The sequence below is a fragment of the Cetorhinus maximus genome, chromosome 26 (genome assembly GCF_964194155.1).
Source record: "Cetorhinus maximus chromosome 26, sCetMax3.hap1.1, whole genome shotgun sequence".
Classification (NCBI taxonomy): Eukaryota; Metazoa; Chordata; class Chondrichthyes; order Lamniformes; family Cetorhinidae; genus Cetorhinus; species Cetorhinus maximus.
The window spans coordinates 33,414,728-33,430,261 of record NC_135904.1 but is presented as its reverse complement, the minus strand read 5'-3'; the positions used below and the strand labels follow the sequence as shown (position 1 = coordinate 33,430,261).

At 53.1% G+C, this 15,534-nt stretch overlaps 1 protein-coding gene across 1 annotated transcript in view; it reads right to left on the bottom strand.

Annotated features, from left to right (window-relative positions):
* The window catches only part of stard5 (StAR related lipid transfer domain containing 5), a 24,826-nt gene extending 21,177 nt beyond the window's left edge, over window positions 1-3,649 (bottom strand). The window contains exon 1 of the mRNA XM_078530473.1: window positions 3,385-3,649. Within this exon, the coding sequence (XP_078386599.1) occupies window positions 3,385-3,474 (90 nt within the window). The 5' untranslated portion in view covers window positions 3,475-3,649. The remainder of the gene's footprint in view (window positions 1-3,384) is intronic.
* Window positions 3,650-15,534: the final 11,885 nt, after the last annotated feature.

Genomic DNA, 15,534 nt, shown 5'->3' with positions numbered 1-15,534 from the left:
TCCCCCTCTTCCCTCGCACCACTCCCTCCCCCTCTTCCCTCGCACCACTCCCTCCCCCTCTTCCCTCGCACCACTCCCTCCCCCTCTTCCCTCGCACCACTCCCTCCCCCTCTTCCCTCGCACCACTCCCTCCCCCTCTTCCCTCGCACCACTCCCTCCCCCTCTTCCCTCGCACCACTCCCTCCCCCTCTTCCCTCGCACCACTCCCTCCCCCTCTTCCCTCGCACCACTCCCTCCCCCTCTTCCCTCGCACCACTCCCTCCCCCTCTTCCCTCGCACCACTCCCTCCCCCTCTTCCCTCGCACCACTCCCTCCCCTCTTCCCTCGCACCACTCCCTCCCCCTCTTCCCTCGCACCACTCCCTCCCCCTCTTCCCTCGCACCACTCCCTCCCCCTCTTCCCTCGCACCACTCCCTCCCCCTCTTCCCTCGCACCACTCCCTCCCCCTCTTCCCTCGCACCACTCCCTCCCCCTCTTCCCTCGCACCACTCCCTCCCCCTCTTCCCTCGCACCACTCCCTCCCCCTCTTCCCTCGCACCACTCCCTCCCCCTCTTCCCTCGCACCACTCCCTCCCCCTCTTCCCTCGCACCACTCCCTCCCCCTCTTCCCTCGCACCACTCCCTCCCCCTCTTCCCTCGCACCACTCCCTCCCCCTCTTCCCTCGCACCACTCCCTCCCCCTCTTCCCTCGCACCACTCCCTCCCCCTCTTCCCTCGCACCACTCCCTCCCCCTCTTCCCTCGCACCACTCCCTCCCCCTCTTCCCTCGCACCACTCCCTCCCCCTCTTCCCTCGCACCACTCCCTCCCCCTCTTCCCTCGCACCACTCCCTCCCCCTCTTCCCTCGCACCACTCCCTCCCCCTCTTCCCTCGCACCACTCCCTCCCCCTCTTCCCTCGCACCACTCCCTCCCCCTCTTCCCTCGCACCACTCCCTCCCCCTCTTCCCTCGCACCACTCCCTCCCCCTCTCCCTCGCACCACACCCCCACCCCTCCCCCACCACTATTCACCTCCACCACTCCCCCACCCCTCTCCCCCACCTCCATTCACCTCCACCACTCCCACACCTCTATTCACCTCCACCACTCACCCCTCCCACCTCTCTCCCCACTCATTTCCCCACCCAACACTCATCCCCACCACTAGTCCCCCATCACTCCCCGTCAAAAACTCCCCCCACTCAATTTCCCCACCCCCCCCCACACTACTTCCTCCCTCACACTGTATATTCCCCCACACCAACCCCACTTCCCCCCATTCCCCCCTCCATTCCCTCCCTCCATTGCCACCCACCCCCTCCCTCCATTGCCTCCCTCCCCCTCCATTCCCCCACCCTCCATTGCCTCCCTCCCCCACCCCTCATTCACCCCCTCTCCCTCCATCCCCCCCTCGCCCCCCATTCCCCCTTTCCCCCCCTCGCCCTCCATTCCCCCCCGCCCTCCATTCCCCCCCCGCCCTCCATTCCCTCCATTCCCCCCCTCTGCCTCCATTCCCCCCCCTCTGCCTCCATTCCCCCCCCTCTGCCTCCATTCCCCCCCCTCTGCCTCCATTCCCCCCCCTCTCCCTCCATTCCCCCCCCTCTCCCTCCATTCCCCCCCCTCTCCCTCCATTCCCCCCCCCCTCTCCCTCCATTCCCCCCCCTCTCCCTCCATTCCCCCCCCTCTCCCTCCATTCCCCCCCCTCTCCCTCCATTCCCCCCCCTCTCCCTCCATTCCCCCCCCTCTCCCTCCATTCCCCCCCCTCTCCCTCCATTCCCCCCCCTCTCCCTCCATTCCCCCCCCTCTCCCTCCATTCCACCCCCCCCGCCCTCCATTCCACCCCCCCGCCCTCCATTCAAACCCCGCCCTCCATTCAACCCCCCCTTGCCCTCCATTCAACCCCCCCTTGCCCTCCATTCAACCCCCCCTTGCCCTCCATTCAACCCCCCCTTGCCCTCCATTCAACCCCCCCTCGCCCTCCATTCAACCCCCTCGCCCTCCATTACCCCCATTACCCCTCCCCCCTCCATTACCCCCCCTCTCCCTCCATTACCCCCTCTCACCACATTCCCCCCATTACCCCTCCCCCCTCCATTCCCCCTCCACCCCCCCCCCACATTCCCCCTCCACCCCCCCCCCCACATTCCCCCTCCACCCCCCCCCCACATTCCCCCTCCACCCCCCCCCCACATTCCCCCTCCACCCCCCCCCCACGTTCCCCCTCCACCCCCCCCCCCACGTTCCCCCTCCACCCCCCCCCCCACGTTCCCCCTCCACCCCCCCCCCCACGTTCCCCCTCCACCCCCCCCCCACGTTCCCCCTCCACCCCCCCCCCACGTTCCCCCTCCACCCCCCCCCCCACGTTCCCCCTCCACCCCCCCCCCCACGTTCCCCCTCCACCCCCCCCCCCACGTTCCCCCTCCACCCCCCCCCCCACGTTCCCCCTCCACCCCCCCCCCCACGTTCCCCCTCCACCCCCCCCCCCACGTTCCCCCTCCACCCCCCCCCCCACGTTCCCCCTCCACCCCCCCCCCACGTTCCCCCTCCACCCCCCCCCCCACGTTCCCCCTCCACCCCCCCCCCCACGTTCCCCCTCCACCCCCCCCCCCACGTTCCCCCTCCACCCCCCCCCCCACGTTCCCCCTCCACCCCCCCCCCCACGTTCCCCCTCCACCCCCCCCCCCACGTTCCCCCTCCACCCCCCCCCCCACGTTCCCCCTCCACCCCCCCCCCCACGTTCCCCCTCCACCCCCCCCCCCACGTTCCCCCTCCACCCCCCCCCCCACGTTCCCCCTCCACCCCCCCCCCCACGTTCCCCCTCCACCCCCCCCCCCACGTTCCCCCTCCACCCCCCCCCCCACGTTCCCCCTCCACCCCCCCCCCCACGTTCCCCCTCCACCCCCCCCCCCCACGTTCCCCCTCCACCCCCCCCCCACGTTCCCCCTCCACCCCCCCCCCACGTTCCCCCCCCACCCCCCCCCCACGTTCCCCCCCCCACGTTCCCCCCCCCACGTTCCCCCCCCCACGTTCCCCCCCCCACGTTCCCCCCCCCACGTTCCCCCTCCACCCCCCCCCACATTCCCCCCCACCCCCCCCCACATTCCCCCCCACATTCCCCCCCACATTCCCCCCCACCCCCCCCCACATTCCCCCCCACCCCCCCCCACATTCCCCCCCACCCCCCCCCACATTCCCCCCCACCCCCCCCCACATTCCCCCCCACCCCCCCCCACATTCCCCCCCACCCCCCCCCACATTCCCCCCCACCCCCCCCCACATTCCCCCTCCACCCCCCCCCCACATTCCCCCTCCACCCCCCCCCCCCACATTCCCCCTCCTCCCCCCCCCACATTCCCCCTCCTCCCCCCCCCACATTCCCCCTCCCCCCCCCATTCCCCCTCTTACCGATTTTTTGCAGACTCTCCAGCCGCTCTGATCTTTGCTGTAACTCAGCAGTTTCTCCGCCACCGCGTCCGCCGCCGCTCTGTAATTCATGCCGGCCCCCCCCCCCCCGGGATAGGCAGATCCCGGAAGCCGGTAGCAAGACCAACTCCCCCGCCCCCTCAAGCACTGACAGGTCAGCCGGTCTCCCTGCCTCCCCGCCCGGCTACCGGGCTGCAGGCTGCGCGCCCGCCGCTCTCTCCCATCCCGGCCGGCTGAGGCATCGCCCCCCACTGCAGGCTGGGAGTTGTAGTCCCCTCTCCCGCCCCGCCTTGCTTCTTCCTTGCCAGAGCCGAAGACCGGTTGGACTACAACTCCCGTGAGCCCGCGCGGCGGGACGCCGGCCGGCTTTGATTGACAGCCGAGGCAGCCAATCCGTGGCAAGCCGCGTGCTGAGCCCCTTGCTGCAGGATGTTTGCATTGCAGACCCAGGCACACAGGGCAGGCTTGATGCAGAGCCACTCCCTTCTCCTAAAAAAACCCACATATCTCACTCAGGAGCTTTCAGTTCCACACTTGCAAAAGCGCTAGCTACTTAATGCATGAATGCTTACTCATTGTTACATCCCAGTGACAGCACTGATGGTGCCACTTGTCTTCAGCCAGTCAGCTTGCTGCTCCACCTCTCATTAAGGTATCTGTCACCACTCTCAGGATTGTCAGCATTTAAAATAAAAATAGTATTGTTCAGTCAGGCAGAGGTTATCTTCAGCAGCGAGAACAGCATTCTGCAAAAAATAAAGGCACCTCCTCAACAATACAGTGGTTGAATTTATATGCTTTTTCTTAAATCAGATGCTTTTTATAGGCAGATACCTATAAAGGATGTTCAAACTAAGCTGCTAAGGAATGTATAGATTTGCCTAATTATGAACACTCATCCCTGAGTCAGGGTTATCCGCTGTGGCTCAGTTCATAGCACCCTCGCCTTTGAATCAGAGGGTTGTGGGTTCATGTCCCACTCCTGGAAACCAAGAACTGTGATTGTACTCGAAAGAGTTACAATCTGTGACTGTTGATAACTCAAAAGAGTTATTAGGTGCAAATCCCACTGTATAAACTTGAGTTCATAATCCAACCTGATGCTCCCGGTGCAGTACTGAGGGAGCACTGCATTCTCTGAGGTGTTCCTTTTCCACACAAGGCATTGATCCTATTTCCTCGTTGCCATATCAAATGGATGTTAAAAATCCCACCGGAACTATTCAAAGAAGCGCAGGAAAGTTGCCCCCATTACTCTGGCCATTATTTATTCCTACGCAACATCATTGAAGAAAGGATTATTTAGTCATTTCTCTCAATGCTGTTTGTGGGAACTTGCTGATACAAACTGGCTGCTGTGTTTTCCTCAAGGAAATAGAGACATTTAAGAAATTGGCTGTCATGCATGTTGGACCTGAGGTTGTAAATCACGTTATATAAATTGAAGTCTCCATATTATAAAAATGATGTAGAAGCACTGAGGCATGTGCAAAAAAGATCTATAAAGATGATTGCAGCACGGAGAGTATACAACTATCACAGAAGACTGAACAGACAGGGGCTTTCCTCTGGAAAAAGACTGAGAGGTGATCTGATGGTTATTTGATACTAGGAAGGCATTTGACAAGTTAGATGCAGAGAAAATGATTACACTTGTAGGGGAGACCAAAACTAGTGGCCATAATTGTAAGACAATCAGTAATAAATTGAGTAAGGAGTTCAAGAGAAATTTGTTTCCTCTTAGAGTGATGACAATGTAAACACTGATGTAGACCAGTTGAGCCTTTTTCTGCACTGTAATTCTATGTAATACGTACATAAGTCCTGTCCTTTCCCTGCCTGTAGTGACACATCATACTCATTCACGTCCAGAGAGTTAAGGTGCAGGTTGGCATAAGCCAAGATCTAGGGATTCCAGAGTTGCTGATGAATGCATTGCTGCAAGTTAACCAAATAAAACCATGCAGAACATTGGTAAGCTTCCTGTTCCTTGTTCAACCTCCTACATCTTTGTTTAATGTGGACATTCAGTGTTTGGACTCAGTGCCATTTGCCTGGGGAGGTTGGGGGGGTGTGGGGGCAGTAAAGGTGAAAATTGGCATGGCACCCAGTGACAGCATGCCCTTGCCCCTTTTGCCCTCATCAGAAGTTTCTGTGGATTTGTGTTACGGCCCACCCAAAGACAGGCAGGTGTGTTGTGATATTATGCAAATGAGGGAACGTGTCATGATATTTTCCCACCAGTTGTGTCTGGCACAGTCGGCCTCAAGGAATGCCTGCGCACCTCTGGCACCCAACTCTACTCAAGGACCCAGGAAACTGGCCTTAAACTTGAAAGGGTTGATTTCCTCAATTTGCAGAGTGTTTCGTTGGGCAGAATTTTGATTGCCAAGAAGAGGACAGATTCAGGCGCAGGTGACAGAGTTAATGCCCAAAAAGTGCCAGACAATCTGACATGATACTGCCCACTTCCAGGTTTTACCAGGGTGCGTTCTGAGGTGAGGGGGAAATCTCTATGGAGCCTGTCGGATCAATGATTTAAATATTTTAACAATCACTTAAATTGTGGGCAGGTTCTAACCTTCATAGTCAACACATGGGTCTCTTGAACTGTGTAGAACTCACCAAGGTCAACAAGATGACAGCACAGCAGGCAGTCATTGATCAACGAAACTGACAGGTTGGGAAGCCTTTAAATAGTGTAACTGCATACCTGCTGCCCTGCCGATGGGAAAGGCTTGTGTTCACATCACATCTTCTAACTGACTGATTTTGCTTTTGCTGCTTCACAGGTCATGTCTAATTCTGGAGGTCATTTCACCTACCTTGAGCTTTACTCACCTTGATCTGAGCTTCCCTGCTGTCAGCCTTCACAGTAGCATGTGAGCAATCTATGTAGCTACAGCATTAGACCTCTGGTGAGGACCAACAGGAGCAGCCAACTAACACAGCAGAAGCACTCACATTTTCCACTGCTACTCCAGAAGTGCTATTTCCATAGATACCCTGAGACTCAGCATTTACATCCAGCAAAACTTGGATCCTGCACCATCTGGCAGAAGCTCTCCAATTCTGTCCCTGTCTCCAATCCCGCTCACTGTATATCAAGCTAGCTACCTCTACTGCAATATCTGCCAAGGTGTGTGTATCTGCACTGGTGAAGGGTACACAGGTCATGTGACAATGCATCCTCAGAGTGCTCGACCTCCTCTTGTTCCAACTCCTCCATCACCCTTGAAGGATTTATGGCAGTTGAAAGATATGAGTTCTTGCTGACACGAGGAAAAGTTTCAAACTTTGCATTGTGCAGATCATGACAGTTCAGTTAATAGTGACATCAATTCAGCACATGTGAGTGCTATGTGCCAAGTGGCAATGTGATATCTAATACTGTTACTGGGTCTGTGAGAGTCCCAATCTCTACATCACCTAAGCCCATGGACTGTGGCAATCTGCTGATCTTTAATACCTGGCCCTCTGCTGCGGTCAATGAGGCTATCACTGCAGGTCGACCCTCTGTCTCCTGTCTTTCCCTGGAAGTTCTGCACTATCTCCCTGAAATGAGTGATTTGAGTGTGAGAAGTGGAACGTGTGAAGAGAATGGAATGTCAAAATAATGGACAGTGTGAATTGTTCCTGAGATGAGGGATGTGAGGAGGTGCCTCGAGAGCGAGGAGCAGCAAGGTGTGTTATTTTGAGGAATGCTGTGTGGACAATGCTAGGTAAGTTAGAGTGTGCACTTGGCATCAGGAAGTGTTACACCATTCACTCTTCCTGTGCATATTCGCCATTAAACCTCTTGCGGCACTGAATGCAGCTGAAGGGGGCCACTCTCCTCCTGCTCACTACCTCTGTTATCTCAAGCCACATATGCTTGGTTCGGGGTGTTCTTCCTCCAATCTACAGGAAACAAGACTTTTGGCCTTCACTGCCTCGAAGAAAGAGTCAGAGAACTGGGAAAAGGGGATTGGGAGGGTTGGGGGCATGAACAGGAATCTTCCTCTGTCTTCCTGCCATCATTGGTTTTCTGTCAGCCTTCTCATTGGTTGCAGACATTCTGACCTCTGCTGAGGTCCCTTTCACAGAATCACAGAATTTTAATGGCACAGAAGGAGGCCATTCGGCCCTTTATGTCTGCACCGGCTCTCCAAATGAGCATCATGACCAAGTGCCAATGCCCTGCCTTTTCCCCGTACCCCTGCACATTGTTTCTATTCAAATAATCATCTAATGCCCTCTTGAATGCCTCGATTGAACCTACCTCCAGGTGCATTCCAGACCCGAACTACTCGTTGTATGAAAAAGTTTATTCTCATGTCACATTTGCTTCTTTTGCAAATCACTTTAAATCACCCTCTCATTCTTGATCATTTTATGAGCGGGAACAGATTCTCCCTATCTACTCTGTCCAGCCCCTTCATGCTTTTGAACATCTCTATCAAATTTCCTCTTCTCTCCAAGGAGAATAGTCCCAACGTCTCCAATCTATCTTCTTGACTGAAGTTTCTCACCCCTGGAACCATTCTTGTAAACCTCTTCTGCACTCTGTCCAATGTGTTCACCTCCTTCTTATAATGTGTTACCCATAACTACACAGTACTCCAGCTGAGATCTGAGTGCCTTATATAAATTCAGCATAACTTCCTTGCTCTTGTAATCTATGCCTCTATTAATAAAGCCCAGGATACTATATGCTTTATTAACTGCTCTCTCCACCTGTCTTGCGACCTTCAGTGATCTATGCACATTTACACCCAGGTCTTTCTGCTCCTGCATCACCTTCAAAATTTCACCCCTTGTTTTATATTGTCCATCCATACTCTTGCTACCAAAATGCATCACCTCACACTTCTCTGCATTGAATTTCATCTGCCACCTATCTGCCCATTTCACCAACTTGCCAAGTCCTTTTGAAGTTCTACGCTGTCTTCCTCACAGTTTACAATACTCCCACATTTTGTAACATCCACAAACTTTGAAACTGTCCCCTGCACACCAAGATCTAGATTATTAATATATATCAGGAAAAGCAAGGGTCCCAATACTGACCCCTGGGGAACTCCACTACAAACCTTCCTCCAGCCTGAAAAATATCCATTGACAATTACTCTCTGCTTCCTACTTTTCAGCCAATTTTGTATCCAGATTGCTCCTGCCCCTTTTATTCCCTGAGCAATAGCTTTTCTCATTAGTCTGTTGTGTGGCACTGTATCAAATGCCTTTTGAAAGCCCATGTACACCACATCAACAGCATTACCCTCATTGACCTTTTCTGTTACCTCTTCAAAAAACCCCAGCATGTTAGTTAAACACGATTTCCTCTACAGAAATCCATGCTGGCTCTTCCTTATCAACCCATATTTTTCCATGTGACTATGAATGCTATCCCAAATAATTGTTTCTAGAATCTCGCCCACCACTGAAGTTAAACTGACTGGTCTGTAGTTGCTGGGCTTATCTTTATAACCATTTTTGAACACGGATGTAATGTTTGCAATTCTCCAGTCCTCTGGCACCTCCCCTGAGTCTAGGGAAGACTGAAAAATGATTCCCAGTGCCCCTGCAATTTCTACTCTCACTTCCTTCAATATCCTTGGATATGGTCTGGTCCCGATGCCTTGTGAACTTTAAGTACTGACAGTCTATTCAACACTTCCTCCTTATCAATTTTGAGCCCTTCTAGTGGCAGAGTTTCCTCGTCTGACACAATGGCCTGAATAGCATCTAATCCGTGGTAAAGACAGATGCAAAGTATTATGCAAAGTATTCATGTAACACCTCAGCCATGTGTAAATCCCCTTTTAGGTTCCTAATCAGCTCTACTCCTCCTTTTACCATCCTTTTACTATTTATATGTCTATAGAAGACTTTGGGATTCCCCTTTATGTTAGCTGCCAGTCTTTTCTCACAATCCCTCTTTGCTTCTCTAATATGCTTTTTCACCTCCCCTCTGAACCTTCTGTATTCCTCTAGGTTCTCAGTTGTATTTTCTACTTGACACCTGTCATAATCACACTTTTTCTTCTTTATCTTAATTTCTATCTCCTTTTTCATCCAGGGAGCTCTGGATTTGTTTGCCCTATCTTTCCCTTTCAATGGAATATACCTTGAACCAATTCTTTTTTGCAGGTAGCCCATTGTTCAGCTACAGTTTGTCCCACCAACCTTTTGTTCCAGTCTATCTGGCCCAGTTCCATTCTTGCCCCAATGAAGTCAGCTTTTGTCCAGTTAATTATTCCTACTCTGTGTTGCCTATTGTCCTTTTCTATCATCATCCTAAAACGTACAATACAATGATCACTGACTCCTAAATGTTCCCCCACTGACACTTGAACTACTTGGCCTATCTCATTTCCAGGAGCCAAGTTCAAGTGCATCTTTTCTTGTTGGATTGGACACATGCTGTAGAAATTTTTCCTGAACACTATCACGGAACTTTTTCCCCTCTCCACCCTTTACACTACCACTGCCCCAGTCTACGTTTGTGTAATTAAAGTCACCCATTATAAATTCTCTTTTATGCTTGCATCTGTCTGAAATTTCCATACAGATTTGTCCTTCTACGTCCTCCTCATTAGTTGGCAGCCTATAGACTACACCGAGCAATGTAATTGCACCCTTTTTGTTCCTTAGCTCTAGCCAAATTGATTCTGTCTTTGAACCCTCCGGGACATCCTCTTTCTCCAGCACTGCAATGTTCTCCTTAACCAATGCCGCCACCCCTCCTCCTCTCTTCCTTTCCGATCTTTTTTGAACACCTTGTACCGGGGAATATTTAACACCCAGTTTTGCCCTTCCTTGAGCCAGGTCTCTGTTATCGCCACATTATATTCCCACATGGCAGTCTGCACTTGTAACTCCCCAGTCTTATTTACTATACTCCATGCATTCACATACATGCATAGTAACCCTGATTTAGATTTTGTTACTTTCTCCCTCATCCCGACTTTGCCTATTCTCTTTACTAGTGCTATCTGTCCCTCCCAGTATTTTGTGCACCCTGGTATTCCTCCCTAACATTTTCTCTTGGTTCCCACACCCTGCTAAGTTAGTTTAAAGCCCTCCCAACAGAACTAGCAAAATGGCCCGCAAGGAACACAGTCCCAGCTCTGTTCAGGTGCAACCCTACGGCTTGTACAGGTGCCATCTCCCCCAGACCCAGCTCCAGTGTCCCAGGAATCTAAAGCCCTCCCTCCTGCACCATTTTTCCAGCCACACACACTCATCCGCCTTTTCCTCCTATTTCTTTAAATCAGGACTCTTTCATTCACAGTGATCGCTCAGATAACCTGGAGGGGAGATGCTGATACCGTGGCTCAAATAAAGAGCCTGGACAAAGCTTGCTTCAATCACTAACCCGCCATCAGCCCTCACTCCCAATTCAAAAGGGCCAGTTTAAATTGAGTCCTGCGCATTGTTCATACATTTTGTTTGACACTGAGGACTGAAATTCCTCTGTTTCCACCCCACCCCCCCGGAAATGGCTGAGATACGAAACCCATTTCAATGCTCCTGAACTACTGATAGTACTGCAGCATTTTGTGCTGTGTGATTGCTGAGAGAAAAGATTTTGTTCGCTGAAAGAGAAACAACAATAATCCTTTATTGCTTCACAAGGAGCTGACGAGCCACTTAAGGAGTCCAAATATTGAAAGCTCTATTTGTCCAGCAGTGGAGATGTATAATTTGTAATAACAAATGAATAAACAATAGCATTTATGGAGGAGGTACTGTTCATACTCAAGCCTTGGTGCTTATCTGCTCTCTCTTCATGAGTGCTTGAAGTATGACTGACACAGTAAGTTCATTTCTGACAGTTCCGAAATAGCAGCTCGATTAACCCGATTAACTCGATTAAGACAGTATTAGAGTTGCCAATCCTCCAGGATTGTCCTGGAGTCTCCAGTAATTAAAAATTAATCTCCCAAACACTGTTGCAAGCTCCTCGGGAGAGAGTTCATAGGGGCAATAAAAAATGGTGCTTATCTCCTACTCTTAGGAATAAATATTGGTGTTAAAAATATTGAAGATGGAGAACAAAGGCTGTTTGATTGACAGCCAAGCATCAACCAATCGGATGACAAGGAGTGTCTCCGCTTTCCAACTGGTTGCGCAGGTGGTTCACCACGAGAACGGACATGTTGAGTGACCAATGGTGGGAGCGTGGGGGCTGGCTATTGGAGGTCATGTGATGAGATCTCCTGGAATGCAGTCAATCACAGTTGTCAACACCTGTGCAACATTCATTTTTCTGAATTTTAGTATTTTATGTTGCATATTTCATTGTGTGGCAAAATGAAAGGGCACATACGTATTACAGAAGTGATTTTCGGACATTGGGCGGATTCGCCTCAGATTTGCACTAAGTGCGGTAGCGGGCGGGAAAATGACATTTTACCTATCGGCCGCAATGGCGGCTTCTCACGCCATCTCGTCCCAAACCCGCTGCATTAATAATGCATTCCCAGGAAACATGCCGTTTCCTTGGCGGGTGGGTTCTCATTCGCCCACTACGCCATCACTTTGCTGCTTCACCACACTGGACACCATATTTAAAGTGCAGCCGCGTGCACACGTCTCAATTCTTCCAGCCCATGACTGCAGGTCCCGAGAGGGTAAAAGCCGCCAGGCCCCGGGTTTAATGATATGCCCCTCAAGCGCCTTTTGGACGCAGTGGAGGCTCGCTGAGATGTTCTCTACCTCTGTTCTGGCTGCAGGAGGGGCAGAACCTCGCTAATCCTGCTTGGGAGGAAGTGGTGGTCAGTGTCAATGCCCTGCTAAAGAGGACAGCCCCCCAGTGCTGAAAGAGGATGAATGATCTCCTCCATTCCACCAGGGTAAATCACTCTTCTCATCACTCTCAACTCACACACTCACAAACCCATCACACATCCACAGGGCCCTCACTCACTGCCAGTTCAAGGGACATCACCATTCACTCTCTCACACTCACCATCATTGTCCTCATCCCGTCCATGGGACCATTCACCACCCACGCATGCCAGGAATACTTATCATTTGGCCTGGCAGGCATCCTGCTTATACTCTCTCCATCTCTATTCATGCAGGATAAGTTGGCACACGGCAAGAGGGAGAGGTCACAGTCTGGTGGAGGAATGTCTGAAATCAAGGTCCTCATGGACTTTGAAAACAGTCATCCAGCCACCGGCAAGGATCTGGACCGGTCCTGTGCTGATGGTGAGGTCGGCGCTGCTCTACCAAGTGAGGATCCAGCAGTGCAACATCCATCAGACAACCATGCTGTGAGTGATGTGTCCTGTTTCACAGGCCACTGCTATGCACTAATTATCTCTACTTGCTTTCGCAGGCACATCTGCCAAACGGACAAGAGAGTCCACAATCGAGGACTTCCAATCAAGCCCCAAGGGAAGCTCAGAAGAGGAATCCGCTGAAACCCTCCTTGAAGTCCCGTCACATCGCCACCCACACCCTCCCCCAGCGCAGAGACACATACCTCGGTGGGACCTAGCTTTAGAGTAGCCTCGGGATCACAATCTGGTGAGCACATCACACTGTCTCATCCACAGCAGGTGGTGGCAGAGACTTCCCAGGTCCCCGGCACTCGGAGGACTGCTGGAGACCAGAAATTTTCTGAGCCTGAGTCAGATGAGGAGCCTCTGGACTCGGTCATGTCACAGTTGCTGGAGCTGCAAAGGCAAGTTCGGGAAAATCAGGAAGGGATGTCCACTGCACTCCTCAGATTGCGAGGCACGATGGAGGAGTCTGTCCACCTTCAGTCTGAGGTGATAGCGCCAGCATCTCAACGCACCGAGGTCAACAGTGATAGGATGGCGGCCGCCATGGAGACCTTGGTCCAGGACCTCGCTCCTGCACTGCTGCGCAGGCTGAACTCCATCGATGATGCCGTAGTTGGCCTCCAGCAGTATGTACACGAGAGGGGTGCGGGGCAGCCCGATCTCACTCCGGCTACCCCTTCTCCTCAAGGAGTCAGCTAGGGGCCCTTGGGTACCCATAGCGAGGAGGATCAGCAAGTGCACACTCCGGGGCCATCCACCCGGGTGACTCAGGGAGTGTCCGGCACATTTGAATCCCCTCTCCCTGTGACCTCAACAGTTCCAGCTCCACAGGCCGAGGAGGGTGCCACTGCCACACAGCAGGACCCCGAAAGCAGACCTGGGCCTTCCAGGTCTCAGCCCTCCAAAGGACGCCCGCTAAGGTCATCACAGACAGGGTGTAGCAGTCAGCAGGCTGCCTTCACTTCTGCTGTGGATGTCCGGGGAGCAACAAGATGTAGTAGCAGAGTTAGGAAAATTAAAAAGGTGTAGCACGGGTATAATAATATAATATTCACTATTGTAAATAAACTCCCAAGAATGTGTCCCTGCCTATGGCTCCTTGTTCTGATGAGCAGTTCTGTCACTCAGATGTGAAACCTTTCTGCACAAGATAAAGGCAGGTGTCTCAGTCCAGGGCCTCTTCCCTGTGCCTTGTGTAACCTTCAGACCAAAGTGATGGTCCGGCCTCACACTCCCTGGACACATTACTGATGCCTGCACCTCGATGGTGCTGGTCATTGCTGCCAGAATGTAGTGGGCAGGTGTCACAGAGTTCCATCATTCTCTCTGTGTGGCTCTCAGCACCTTTAAGGTGGGACTGGCCCCATCTCGTCAGTATCTGTGTCCAGTGACGCTGTGATCCTGAAGGGGTCAGATGCTGAAGGCTGACAAATGATCAGGTGCTTCTAAAGTTTCATGGCTACGTCTCTGATATGACCCTGATCACAGAGCACAAGCTGCTCTCGAACAGACAAGAGTCAGACATTCTCAGAGGCTATCTGTGGAGAGTCCTCACTGCATGCCTTCATCATCCTCCTGCAATCGAGCGACTATTAGGGCCTCCACTGCGTCTCCATGACAGGAGCATTCTCACAGAGGGTATTTGCACTGCCATAAGCCAGACTGGAGTCAAACATTCACAGATGCAATGTGAGGATCTATGGTGTCTCCTCACTGCATGTCATCATCATCCTCCACAAATCTAGCAGCTATGAGGGCCTCCCGAATGCGCCTGCCTCGCCTGGCCTGTGTGGAGGCCTCATCGGAGTCAGCATCGCCTTCAAGGTCCTCCTCACCCTCATCACCATCGACATCATCCTCGGAGGAGGAGACTTCCAGCTCCTGCATCTCCTCCTCAGCCAGCTCCTCTCCCCATTGTAGCTCGAGGTTGTAAAGGGCACAGCAGACGACGATGATGCGTGACACCCTCTATGGACTGTATTGCAGGGCTCCACCAGGCTGGTCCATTCTCCAGAGCCTCATTTTCAGCATCCCGATGGTCTGCTCCACCAATTTGCAAGTTGCAGCATGAACCTCATTATACCGTCACTCTGCTGCAGTCTGAGGCCACCGCACGGGTGTCATCAGCCACGGCCTCTGCAGGTAGCCCTTGTCCCCGAGGAGCCAACCCTGCAGCCTCTGTGGACCCTGGAAGATGTCAGGGATCTGTGACCGACTGAGGATGTAGGATTCGTGGACACTCCCTGGAAACCTGTGCAGAAATGCAGGATGTATTTGTGGTAGTTGCACGGCAGCTGCACATTCAGCGAATGGAATCCCTTGCGGTTGACATAGTTGACCATGTGTTGCGATGGAGATCTGAGTGTCACATGAGTGCAGTTGATCTCACTCTGCACCTGTGGGAAACCCGAGATCTGGGTGAATCCAATCGCTCTGGCATCCTGGCTCTCTTGGTGCCAAGTGAAATGTGCAAAGTTCTTTGCCCTCGCGAAGATGGCACCCGTGACCTCATGGATGTATTTATGGGTGGAGGCTTGTGATATCCTGTGGAGCCCTGAAAGGAGCCACTGGTGTAAAAATTGAGCGCCGTGTTCACTTTCAGGGCCACTGGCAGTGGATGCCTTCCATGTCCCCATGGCACCAAATCCTGCAGCAGGTGGTATATGTGACTGACTAGTCCCCTGGACATGCACAATCTTTGGCGACACTGGTTCTCAGTCATCTGCAGGAATGAGAAGCACCACCTGTAGACTCTGGGTCTAGCTAGGCGCCGATCCACGATGGCTCACTGTGGCTGTTCACTGGCGTGTGTGGGAGCCCCAGCCACCCCTTCTTCCTGAGGTTGCTGCTCCCC